This window comes from Vulpes lagopus, chromosome 6, assembly GCF_018345385.1.
Source record: "Vulpes lagopus strain Blue_001 chromosome 6, ASM1834538v1, whole genome shotgun sequence".
NCBI classification, from domain to species: domain Eukaryota; kingdom Metazoa; phylum Chordata; class Mammalia; order Carnivora; family Canidae; genus Vulpes; species Vulpes lagopus.
Genome location: NC_054829.1, coordinates 49014959 through 49028861, shown reverse-complemented (window position 1 = coordinate 49028861; position 13903 = coordinate 49014959). Strand labels below are relative to the sequence as shown.

The 13903-nt window shown below is 42.1% G+C and overlaps 2 protein-coding genes across 2 annotated transcripts in view; one reads left to right on the top strand and one right to left on the bottom strand.

The window, feature by feature from the left end:
• Positions 1–13578, bottom strand: part of MDGA2 (MAM domain containing glycosylphosphatidylinositol anchor 2) — a 778807-nt gene extending 765229 nt beyond the window's left edge. The window contains 3 exon segments of the mRNA XM_041760034.1: positions 13283–13384; positions 13387–13458; positions 13461–13578. Of these exon segments, the coding sequence (XP_041615968.1) occupies positions 13283–13384; positions 13387–13458; positions 13461–13569 (283 nt within the window). The 5' untranslated portion in view covers positions 13570–13578.
• On the top strand, positions 4408–5279 carry LOC121493286 (tubulin alpha chain-like). Its single transcript, XM_041759064.1, is given in 2 exon segments — positions 4408–4552; positions 4555–5279. Coding segments are annotated over 2 exon segments (720 nt in total). The 3' UTR covers positions 5130–5279.
• Positions 13579–13903: the final 325 nt, after the last annotated feature.

The following is a 13903-nucleotide window of genomic DNA, read 5'->3' as shown; positions in this document are numbered from 1 at the left end:
CCTCATTTGAATATAGATATGTCCAATGCTCTAAAAGCTCACTAGAAAAGGGGAAAAGACCTACTATAAAGACTTGGCTAACAAACAAGTGGGATGGTCTTCTTAGTATACCAGTGACACTGAGCTTCAAGTGTATTCATCACTGTACCACAAGTAAAATAAGCTGCACATGCAATGTAGCTAAGAAACATTTCTCTTCTAACCATTGCAAAAAATAGGAGTGAAGAGAGGTGTATAACTTCTTATATAACTTGTATAAAGTTCCTAGAGGTAGTCTTGTAAACTGGTGAACAACAAGAACATAAAAGTATCACAAAAGAATATTTATTTATTTTAAAGATTTTATTTGAGAAAAAGCCATGAAAAAGAGAGATCACAAGCAGGAGGGAAGGGTGGAGGGAAAAGCAGACTCTCCACTGAGCAGGGAGCCTGACGCAGGGCTCTATCCCAGGACCCTGACGCAGGGCTCTATCCCAGGACCCTGGGATCATGACATGAGCTGAAGGCAGATGCTCAACCGACTGAACCACCAGGCACCCTGGTTAGGTAAGAGACTGCGTGCCCTGTTATCAATACTGAATCAGAGTCACCTTTGGAGGGAAGCAGGTAAGCCATCCAATTACCCCAGCTTAATCAAAAGTGTAACTACTAATCCAGGACATCCAGTCTGTGGATATACAAACACACTCACACATATACACATACTTAAATAGAGTTAATATATGTGAATATATTTTTAGATCACATACATATATACTCTACAAATAAATATATATTTGTAGTGTTTATATATCTATTTATATCTAGACAGACATTGATTGATAGATAAGACTCTTTTTAACCTTTCTCTGAAACTGGTGGTTAAGCATAAAGGTTTCAAAGTACTTCTTTGCATAAGAAAGCTTAAAGAATTGAGGCATTAATAAGCCAGTTTTTAATGATGACAGAAAACTAAAAACTTAAATGCTTTTAGAAATGCTAACCAAGATCACATATAATTAGAATAGAGTTCAACAGTAAAATTATGAAATCACAGTGAGCAGAAAGAAGGCCACTTTCAATCCCAGCTGCTGCAAGTGGAGGGATGCTTGTAGAGAAGCACAGGAAATAATCAGAGAATAAGTCGCCTCTGAGTAAAAAGGCTGCAGCCCATTGGGAGATATTCTTGTCTTAAATAAAGAATGGAAAGTTTCTAAACCCGAATTTTCACAGTGATGATGTCATCATGTAGCTTACAATATTTGTAGGGAATGGTCATAATGGAAGAGAGCTGCATCTCCTTATGCAATTATACATAGATCAATCTATGTATGACAAGGTGAGAACAAAATTAGCCAAAGACAGCTTTGATTAATTGTGAAATAAAACTGAAAACTTTAAAATTAATATAGCAGCTCTGTACAGGGAAAGGGTACAGGTGGAATGGTCCAGTATGAACAATGAACCAAATGATAAATATAAGTGACTAAAAGAACAAGGGGAGAATCACAGCACAGTGTAGAATAACCATGAAAAACAAGGAGCAAGTTCAGAACCAGGATAAAAATATTAATTATACTGCATGTTGATAATAACTTCACTAATTCTGAGATACTGAGGAAAGACTGACAACTCCAAAACTATACAGAACTACACATCACTTAAATCTGTGCACATTACAGAACCTACTGCATGTATACACTTATGGTGCCTTCCTTCACAAAGCCAGTATTGTTCATTCCACATAAGAGGGAAAATTATTCTAAACTAATAATTTTGTTGTTTATTTAAAGTCGTGAGAAAATATGATCTTTTGGTTTCGTTACAGAAATATCTGACCAATTTTCCCAAGAAATACCTAATATCCTTACACTCAAATGACTAGCCTAATTAATTTTCCCATGTAATTAGTTATATGAATAGGGATTACTGATGTGAACTATCTTTCACCCTCAAAAAACAATGTTTTCCAAGTATAATTAAAATGCATTATGTAGAAAAATGTTTTCAGATATATATATATATATATATATATATATATATATATGTATGTATGTATGTCATAGTTTAATGTTGAAAAGATCCCGAGCTTTTCAGTTAATTCTGAAGATTTTTTTAATGATTGAGTAGGTGAGAAACAGCAGTTTTGGTCACTTTGGGATCAAAATTAGATGCCACACAATAATTGTATAATAGCCTCAGTTAATAATTTATTCTCATTTTTCCTACACTACCAAATATTTATATTTTTACAAATAATTCCTACTTTTTTCCACTTGGATAGTTTTCATTAACAACTGCTAATTTTTAATTAGACTCAAAATGACAGGACATTAGAAATATGCTTGCTCCTTGACACAAAAAAAGATTTATATATACATTTGAACACATATTATGTAAATAAACTCATAAAGTTTAGGTCAAACTAATATTCAGTGGAGCTCTTACATAAGAAGGGATAGCAGTTTCCCACTGCCACCCTCACCAGTAAGGAGGAGAAGGAGAAATTCCAGGGTTATGCAGACTTAGGGAAGAAGGTTAGCCTGAAGAGCAATACCCCTACATGGCATATGAGATGCAATATCAAGTAGCATTTACATGCACAGCTTAATATTAGATACACTGTTTTAAAATATACCACTTAATTTTCTACTAGATTGACACACTGGAATATTTTTTTTTTCCAGAAAAAATTACCAGCTCTCTTATTTTCTAGCCCCTTACGCTGTTCTAAGAACCAAATGGCCACCCTGTTATGAGGTTCAATTGCTAGAGCACCTGAGTATACTTTCTTAAGAAGATAGGGAACAGGGAACCTGGGTAGCTCAGGGGTTGAGTGTCTGCCTTTGGCTCAGGGCATGATCAGAGCCTCTGGGATCTAGCTCACATCAGGCTCTCCACAGGGAATCTGCTTCTCCCCCTGCCTTTGTCTCTGCCTCTCTCTGTGTGTTTCTCATGAATAAATAAATAAAATATTTTAAAAAAAGAAGATGAGGATCACTTTCCATGCACTCTCCCTCTATCTATCCCAGGTATAAAAAAGCCACCATACATTTTTATTCTTGCTTTCTTGTATGTAACAGCTCACTTCCCTAAGAGTTTACTAGATGTAGGAACTAAGGGATAGAGAGATTAAGACTTTTGTCCATGGTCATCCAGTAAAGCAATAGCTGAACAAGAAGTGAGCCCAAGTTCCCTGACAGTTTTCAACCACATTATGCTGCTCTCCAAAATGATGAAAAAAACAAGAGTGAAAGCACACACCTCTCTTTTCCTAAGGGCAATGCATTCATCAACCAGGCTATACATTTATAAAAATCAACATGATATTTCAAGTCATTTTTTAAGGATTTATTTATTTATTCATGAGAGACAGGCAGAGACATAGACAGAGGGAGGATAACAGGCTCCCCACAGGGAGCAATGTGGGACTCATTCCCCGATCCTGGGATCATGCCCTGAGCCAAAGGCAGATGCTCCACCGCTGAGCCACCCAGTCCCTATTTCAAGTCATTTTGGATGCGTAGTCCTCTGATTCTAAGTAGTAGACACTCTAAAAAGGCTTTGAAAGTCTTTTGACTTTAAGTCCAAGAGGAATGGCTGTGTAGGTTCAAAGCTTCCCATGGTTGCCTAGAATTGGGGAGGACTTAGTATTCCCCAGGAACTTTAAACACAACTGTCTTATCTTTTAATGAGTAGTCAGTTGGCTTCAAACTAAACAAACCCAAAATCTTGGTGGACCTAAATAACTGAGCAAGTTCTAGAGTATCACACAATGAAATTTATTTCCAGGACTTACAGACTTTTGACAGATAACATCTTTCTAGTTGGGTTGTACTTTGGAGAAATAGCTCAGGCTTTCTTAGATATGCATTCTAGAATTTTATTTTTTCTTCTACACCACTATTCCTACACCTGGGATCCATGTTGTAGCAGTGTCCTTTCTTTCTTCTTTACCTATATCATGCCAATCCACTTTCAAGGCTCGACTTATGATGTATTGGCTTTCCCAGGTTTCCTCCAAATTTTAATTGCTCTCTCTTTTTTAGGCACAAACTTATAAAATCCTCACAGTCTTACTTCATTTTTTTTCCATTTAGCTTTGTCTCAATTAAGTTGTAAACTCTGAGTTCACAGCCCTCATACTACACAGCTGAACATGTGTCATCCACAGCACTTATACTTTAATTTGTTGACTGAATTACCAGAACTTACCCTACATCTGCCCAGAATCTGTGTAGAATTCCCACTGGCCATAGTTTCTGAGAAGTTGCACATCTTCCTCAGATTTTTCTATTCTTCTTGGGATATTCACAGGAGCCTCCTACTCTTCAGGAGGAAATCTACCTGAGACAAGACTCAGTACACAGTTCTACTAAGAACCACCGATAGAATGCCCTGATCCTTCATCTGTGCCTCTCTCCCCTTATGTACCCTAGTCATACAAGGATAATCGAGCGGCCCACGTACACCAACCTCAATCGTCTGATCGGGCAGATCGTGTCCTCCATCACGGCCTCCCTGCAATTCTATGGGGCCCTGAACGTGGACTTGACAGAATTCCAGACCAACCTGGGCCGGACCCCCACATCCACTTCCCCCTGGCCACCTACGCCCCGGTCATCTCAGCCGAGAAGGCCTACCACGAGCAGCTGTCCATGGCCGAGATCACCAATGCCTGCTTCGAGCCGGCCAACCAGATGGTCAAGTGTGACCCTCGGCACGGCAAGTACATGGCCTGCTGCATGTTGTACAGTGGGGAGGTGGTCCCGAAAGATGTCAACGCGGCCATCGCCACCATCAAGACCAAGCGCACCATCCAGTTTGTGGATTGGTGCCCGACTGGATTTAAGGTGGGCATCAACTACCAGCCCCCCACTGTCGTCCCCGGGGGTGACCTGGCCAAGGTGCAGCGGGCCGTGTGCATGCTGAGCAACACTACCGCCATCGCCGAGGCCTGGGCCCGCCTGGACCGTAAGTTTGACCTCATGTATGCAAAGCGAGCCTTTGTGCACTGGTACGTGGGGGAAGGCATGGAGGAAGGGGAATTCTCCGAGGCCCGGGAGGACCTGGCAGCCCTGGAGAAAGATTACGAAGAGGTGGGCGTGGATTCTGTGGAAGCAGAGGCTGAAGAAGGTGAAGAACACTGACCGGAGCGGAGCTGGCACCATCTCTTTGTATCGCCCCCACTATAACATTACGAGATAGGTTTACCTATTAAAGTTTCTGTTTGAAAAAAAACCTTTTTTTTTAATAAATTAATTTTTATTGGTGTTCAATTTACCAACATACAGAATAACACCCAGTGCTCACCCCATCAAGTGTCCCCCTCAGTGCCCGTCACCCATTCACCCCCACCCCCCGCCCTCCTCCCCTTCCACCACCCCTAGTTCGTTTCCCAGAGTTAGGAGTCTCTCATATTCTGTCTCCCTTCCTGATATTTCCCACACATTTCTTCTCCCTTCCCTTATATTCCCTTTCACTAATGAATGAGAACATATGTTTGTCCTTCTCCGATTGACTTACTTCACTCAGCATAATACCCTCCAGTTCTATCCACGTTGAAGCAAATGGTGGGTATTTGTCATTTCTTATGGCTGAGGAATATTCCATTGTATACATAGACCACATCTTCTTTATCCATTCATCTGTCGATGGACACCGAGGCTCCTTCCACAGTTTGGCTATTGTGGACATTGCTGCTAGAAACATCGGGGTGCAGGTGTCCCGGCGTTTCATTGCATCTGAATCTTTGGGGTAAATCCCCAACAGTGCAATTGCTGGGTCGTAGGGCAGGTCTAGTTTTAACAGGCAGGCAGGATAATCTGGTCCACAGGGACCACAGGCTCTATTTAAGAGTTCCTCATCTTTTCCTTTCAGATTACAAAAATCTCCCAGAAGATGTCCTTCAGTCAAACAGCAAGCATTTTACTTCTTCTGTTTGACACACATGAACAAAGTTCTGATTACTGTAGGAAAAAGAAAAATGATTTGCAGGGACACCTGGGTGGTTCAGTGGTTTAGCAACTGCCTTCAGCCCAGCGCATGATCCTGGAGTCCCAGGGTGGAGTCCCACATCGGGCTCCCTGCATGAAGACTGCTTCTCCTTCTGCCTGTGTCTCTGCCTCTCTCTCTGGGTCTCTCATGAATAAATTAATAAAATCTTGGGAAAAAATGATTTGTTTAAAGGGCAGATACATTTTTCTAACAGAATTTTCAAGCTGACATCCTATTTTCTACTTACCTCTTTGAGATCTCAGCTGCCTATTGTGCTGTCCTTTAGGACCCTGGGAGGCCTGGCTATGAACCAACTTTTCCTCTTTCAGACAGATGTGTTTCCCTTTCCACAGAATCACTCAATTATTTTTATTACTCCCATTCTCATCCAAAACAAGACAAAAAATATTCTACTTGTAGATATGGTAACATGTATACATGCTTGACCCCATCTGTCAACCACACAGTAATCTTTAGTATAGTTTTGAGTGGGAACAGTAAGAAACTGATATATCAGTTACATCATAATTATATCATAATTTTCAGTACCTTTGCTCCTTACCTACCAATATGTCTTTAATTAACATATTTATAGTAAATGTATAATAAACCAAAAATATGTTCCTAATATTTGAAATCCTTTTATGTGATTATAAACTTGTAGGGAATGCATGATTTAGATTTCAAAATGCAAGTCATCTTCTTACTGAATTCAATCAATGGTATCAACAGAAAAGGAAATAAAGTGTTTTAAAACAAAGATTAGAGAAGGCATAGTATCTTTGAATAGTAGTAAGAAACCTTTATAAGAAGATCTTACCTGGGATCAGTTGCAAGGTGGTATAGTTAGGAAAGAAATGGAATTATACTAGTATAAAATGGAAGATAAGTGCAAGCACCAATAAGGGAGCATGAGGGACTCTATGAATAAGTTGGAGAAAAAAATATCCATCCAATGGATGTGCCTGGATTCTGGAAAAAAAGTTGTGAAATTTCTTTCTGTAAAGAAATCTCACCAACAATATAGGACCACCATTTGACCGCCATATTGTACCTTAAATTAGTGGGAAGATTTAACAACATCTTAAAGTCTCTTCTCACTTACTACTTTATGATTATATAGGCCTAAAAGTTTATTAATTGGATTTGAAAATAAAAATAGGACACAGTTTTCTATGAATGCAATCATTTCTTCAGTCTGCTATAAGCAGTATTTACATATTTACGCTGACAGTTACTGAAACAAAGAAATGAAATTTCATTTTGTGGGACTATTCAGTTAACGGCAATTACAATGGAGCTGAAAATGTTCACCCTATTCATATGTGAATTGCACTCAATATAATACTTTGTTTGTCTTTCCAAAATAACCAAAAAGGAGAGTAAGACACACTCCAATTTAACTCAGAGCTGATAGCACATACTCTTAGTTTACCGCAGCTGCCAAAGAGCAGCAGTTCCAGGACCAGGCGGGTATATCTGGCTCTTTGCCTTTGCCTTTTTGGGTTGCAAGCCTTAGTTGCAAAAGTAATTCTCAAGACTCTTTCGAAAGCACAAGGACCAGGCCAGAAGATGTGAATGACGAATCACCTCTACAAGTGGAAGGCAACCCAGGCCCACAGTTTCTAACACTCTCTTAAAAAGACATAAACTCCTAAGGTTCATGCTGGTTAACTTTCATCTCCATGAGTTCTACCACAACCACAGTAAAACAGTACAGTTTAAAATAATACAGAGCATGTGTTTTTTTTTTCTCGAAAAGTTTGCTTGTATCCTGCTTTTCAAAAAAGACTGAAGGTGGTTCACTTTATAAAACCAAAACAAAAGTAATTCTACAGTAACAATATGAAGAGTCAGAACTAGAGGCAAAAAAATTAGGCCAGGAAATCAAGATCATCAAAAGTGCCTTCAATTCAATTTTGTGACATCTATTCACCAGAACTTCATCTCTAAACTTTTACTTCTGATTCTTAATTACCTGAATCCTGGTATCCTTTCCAACTTATTTTCTAGAAAATTACTCCTTAGGCTTGATGTACAACCTGCTCCATCTAAAATACTTAATAGCCTACTTAAGGACTTTTCCAGGGACTTACAAGACATGAGCAAGTAATATCATATATAAAATCATCTGCCCATTTTCCATGCAAATTCTCAGTAACATGGCCAACAGAGACAACTTTGGACAAAAATAATCCTGATAAAAAAGACATCCCACTTTTCCTTGTGATGGTGGCCAAGGTGGTGACAGTATGAGTCTGTGTACGTGCAGGTGCATGTATGAACAGTGGGGTGAGGAGTGGAAAGACAGAAAGAGCTGACTATATGTGGTACAGCTTCAATTCAATTTTTTCAACAACATTTATTAAAGTCATATCCCCCTCTCCTCCCATAGGCTGACACTCTAAATCAGTCAAAAGCAGCATTTGATAACAGGTCTCTCCAAATTCAAACTGGGCAAAAATCACAATTCAGTGCACTTGGGATAACCTTGCCATGAGGACAGCAACATCCTGGGATTGGACGTAAGGGTCAACAGACATTCCAGAGCACCCTTATCCTTCTGGGTTGATCTGTCCATTCAGATTCAACCCACAGACAGTCTGCAATACCTTCCAGATCCTTCCTATCCACCTTATTCCCTGATTTTCAATTCCACCAAGTCTTCTCTATATAGCTACTGTCTGCGATGTCATTCCTAAATTACATGATATTAATTGATATTACCAGAATTGACTGAATATAACTTGCTAGTTTGTCATAAACATATGTTTGATAAACTCACTCTATTTATTGCTTCCAGCACATCCTGGGAGCTATTTATAGAGGGTGCATTAACCATTTCAGGATACCTAGTCATTGGTTGATTTGGCTTCCATTAAAAATCATTCAGACTTAGACTTTAATTTTTTTTTCATTTATAGATATGTCTTGTGCTAATGCAGTTATAATCTTTAATCTTTTATGAGCCTCCTTGGAAATTAAGGGCATGATGGGTCAGAAGTAAAAATACAGTATGTGGCAATGGAGCAGTTTTTTTCTTTTTTAGCAAAATAACTCAGAAGTTTATGGGAGAAACAATTCTCAATACGATGCCATTATCAACAGGACCTCTAGAAAATACAGTTAGGGAGTGCCTGGGTGGCTCAGTATGTCAGGCATCCAACTGTTGATTTTGGCTCAGGTCAGGATCTCAGGGTCATGAGATCGAGCCTCACAACCTATTGCATGTTCAGTATGAAGTCGGCGTGAAATTCTCTCTCCCTCTGTCTCTCTGCTCCTCTCCCAACTCTGCTAAAGAAATAAATAAAATTAAAAAAAAAAAAGCAAACATAGTTAAATAGCCCAATTTATGACTATAGAATAACTTACAAAGAAAATTTTCAAAACTAGGAAAATGTTTTGGATCACTTGATTCTAGGTATTACAGTTAACTATACACATAGATGAGGTTTATTATGACCCTTGAGGCTATGTTTAATCACTTATCCTAAACCTAATACAATGGAGGTCCAACAAAATGATGCCAAAAATGGATACCTTTTGTTGTTCATTTAATGGCTTTGGTTTTCAAAGTTAAAACATGACACTAAAATTCCAAGAGTATTTTCAGGAAAAAAAATGTTGAATACAAGTAACTTTCTAAAATCCAAGAAAGTCAAAACTATAACTGAAGAAAATGGATTTTAAAACCTATACAAATACAGATATCTCCAAATGACTATAACCCATCAAATCGGTTAACAGTTGTTTTAGGAAGTCCACATGAAGTTTTTTGATGCTTCTCTATTATAAAGAATTCTTTTTTTTTTTTTTGCAATCTTCCTTTCAGAGTGTTTTCAAACAATTTATATCACTGTAATGCCATCTCTGATATGGAGTTTTTAATAATATATAGGAAAAAAGTCAGTTTTTGAATGTCTTTTTTAAATGACCTTAGAATTATTGGTGGAGGGTAAGATAGACAGACACATAAATTGAGGGGTAATCTCCCTTATCCAAATGCCACACATGTGCAAATCTTAGCTATTGTGCAGTTAGTTTGCAAAGAAAATATTCCAAGATAAATGACAGTAAATTCCTAGGTCTACAGCACAAGCTTTTACACGTAAGTATTGCACATAGTAGTACCAAGCTGACCGAGCACAAGAGAAAGAAGATTCATAGTAGCTCAAGACACTATAACCCATGTACTAAAACAAATATTCTCAGTTCCTAAATGCAAAAACAAACACACACAAAAACTGAATTACTAAATCATGAAGTTAATTTGAATATACAATGAAATAATTTTGCTTTGCTTATGTATAATTTTTATTTCTCCTTTAACTTGGCTACTAGAAGACAATATTAAGAAATAATACTTTATGTGTAACATGAATGAGTTTACATCTGTAAATACAGACAAAGCGATAAGGGATACAGATTTTATGGTAGCAAGTTCCTATGTAGGTCTTTAAAGTCTCTGTTTTTAATTGCCCTGCTTTAATTATAATTGCTCTTCAAGTAAAATGACCAAAACACATCTATAACCTTACACTAATCTTATGTCTACATCCTTTTCATAATTCGTCAATATTTTATACCTAAATTAAAAAACTGTTCTCTTCACTATAAACACTTTCCCAAACAAAATTCAAACTACTTTAGATTAAGAAAGCTCATGATTTACAAAGTCAAAGCAATGAAATCTGAAGTCCCTATTGGTGATTCTCAGACTTCAGCAAGAATCACAGTCATCCCCTAAGGTAATGAACACAGACTTCTGGATCTCACATTCAGAATTTCTGATTTAGAAAGTCTGGGAGGGGCTTAAGAATTTGCATTTCTAACAAGCCATGCTGATGCTGAAGGGTAGGGGTTCATACTGTGAGAATCTAACTTGTGCTAAGACATATTTAAAAAGTAATACATAAATATGTTCTTTCACCCACCTACTAGCTGTGACATTTGTAACGACTAGGGATGTTGATTATTCTTCACACAAAGCCCATTCTATTCCAAGCCAGATGCCTAATATCACATCAATATTAAAACAAAACAGGGGAAAAAGACCATCACTTTCATCACATCCCCCTTTGTTAAGCAACAGGGTCATTATTTCAATGCAACTGTTTCCTATCTCCACTCCTAGGTCTTACCTTTTCCACTGCCCAACAGGAAACTTGCCAGGACAATAATCTGAATGACAAAAAGTGACAGGAAAATGGTACCATGCTTTTCTAATCCAGACAGTTCTAGCATGTCCTGCCCACCCCCATCTTTCTAACTTCTCATTCTCTCTCTCTCTCTCTTTCTCTCTCTCTCTCTCTGTCTCACACACACACACACACACACACACACACACACACACAAATACATACACACAGTTTGTAGGGGTTTTAATCCTTTTAGCTGGGATGGCCTGAACAAATGGAAGAGAAAGAAAAGACTTAGACATGGGATAAAAGGAATCCAGACCGCCTCATGCTTAAGGAATAGCTCCTGGAGAAGGCTCTCTAGCCAGCATTCCTCCTTCCCTAGACTCTCAGCCACTCTCAGATGCTCAGGGACACCGGAGTCCAGCAGAAGTCAAAAGAGCACTAAATGAATTCCTTCCTTCCTCAATGCCCCACCTCCCACTGTTAGCCATGCAGCAAGATCTGCTGGAGTCTCAACACTCTTTTATACATCACACCACCACCACCACTACCACCATCAAGCAAGTTCTCTTTCATCTGGCAAAGAGGGGGTGGGTAGAGACAGGAAATTGAGATGTGTGTAAGTGGGAGAAAGTGAAATTTTCCTGGCCCATGCCAAAAAGGGAACTAGGAAGACAGGAAAGAGGAGTGGCAGATGGACGGCTGCTGGAGGGGCCAGAACGCCAATGCTCCAGACCCCCTCCCTACCACCCCCTCCCACTGCTCAGCCCAGGAAGAACACAGTGGAGAGAGTGAAGGTTTGGTCAGATCTTCCACATCTCTTTCCCAGAACCTGCCCAGGACACACTCCACACTCCCACAGAGTTTGAGTATTCGGGGTCCCCTTGCACCTACAACCCTCTCTGCAGTAAGTTCTAGGGTCTGCAGGGAAAGCTCTGACATTTCCACAAATGCTCAGGCCCTTTGCCCCGGGGAGCCATTGACCTAGCACTACTGCAGGGCTGGGGTCCAAAGCCAGCAGCCATAGATACTAAAGGCAGTAGGTTGTATTTCCAGCACACATAGACCCTAGGGGAACTGTGGGAGATTCTTGGCCCTCTGTACCCTCAAGAGCCGTTCTCCTAACCTCGCTGCCATACCTTTGAGATCACAAAAGTTATGTTCCCTTTGTGGCGCTGGCTGCTTGTCCCACCCAGGAAAAGGCGCACATTTCAACCAGAGCCTGTGTGTGTGTGTGTGTGTGTGTGTGTGTGTGTGTGTGTGTGTGTGTGTGTGTGTATCTTTCAGTCCTGAAAGCCAAGGGTGCCAACTGCTGACAGGCAGAGGAACCTGGATCTGCTCTTGAGGACTTAAACATCTCCCAATTAACAAGCTCGCCCTTGTGTCTGGTCCCAACCTGCCCAGATCTGGGTTTTCCAGAGAACTGAGGTTGTGTTCCTGTTGCAGCGAGCTGGTGTCCTGAGACGCGCGGACCTGGCCATCCGTTCATTCATGCATTTGCTCATCCATTCACACAAACATGTCCCTTAATTGTGTCTGGCACCGAGAAATCTAGCCCGCTGTCTTCCCCTCCCCAAGTCAGTATTCATGGCAACGCTGATGCAGAACGCGACTCAACTGTCACCCCACTTCCTGAGCCGGAAAACCAAGTCATAGAGGCATTCGTCAGAATAATAATAATAATAATAATAATAATAATAATAATAATAAAGAAAGAAAGAAAGAAAAAAAAAAAGAAAAGGACAAGGTGGAGAGGACGAGGAGGCGGGAGACGGAGAGGGATGGGGCGCTCACTGGGGTCACATTCCAGGCTTCCCTTCGGGGGAGACCGCGGCGATGCCAGGAGCCAAATCATCGTTAAATCAAAGGCTGCTGGAGCTCCGGCCCCCGGCCGGGATAAATCAGGCGCAAAGCCGCTCGTTCGCAGGGGGGCAACGTTGCGGGCTCGACCCAAGTCCCGGCCCGAGCCGGGGCGCCGGGGAGCGGCTCGCAGCCCAATGCGCAGCGCGCTCGCTGCCTCCCCGCCGCTCCCCAGGACGTGATGGAGCGTAAATCAAACCCCGCGCCGGGAGGGGCCGCGGCTCGGCGCGGCTCGTGCCTCCTCGCCCGCCTGCCTGTCTTGCCTAAGAACCACAAGGTCACGATAGCGTCGCGGTTCCACTCACCGTAGACTCCTTGGCCAGAGATCCCCTCCAGGAGGACTGTCAGCAGCCACACGAGACCGTACACTAAATCCATCTTCACGTGAACATGGACATGTCCAGCCCGGGGGGACGCGGCGGGACCTTCCGGGGGCCGGCGGCCGGCCGAGCGCGCCCCACTCGCGCCCGGGCCGAGCCGGGGGGCCGGGGGGCCGGGGAACCGCTCGCCGGAGCGGAAGGCGCCGTCCGTCCGTCCTTCCGCGGCGGCGGCCGAGAGCGGAGCGCAGGAGCCCCGCACGCCCCACACTCATGCACACACGCGCACACGCGCACACACCACAATGCCCTGACACACTCACACGCACGCCGCACTCGCAGCGGGCGCCGGGGGGAATCGCAGACGCCGGGAGGCGCGGGGGGCGTGGGGGGAAGCGGCCGCGAGGCGAAGTGTTCCGGAGGGTGGCGGGCTCGAGTCTCGGCGGCGGCGGCGGCGGCGGCGGCGGCGGCGGCGGCGGGCGCGGGCCGGGGGCCGGGGGCCGGGGGCCGGGGTGCGGGCGGTGCGAGCCCGACGCGGGCAGCCGCGGAGCAGGAAGTGGCCTCGGACTCCGGGCACCGAGCAGGGGCTTCCTCGCCTCGGTTCGCCTT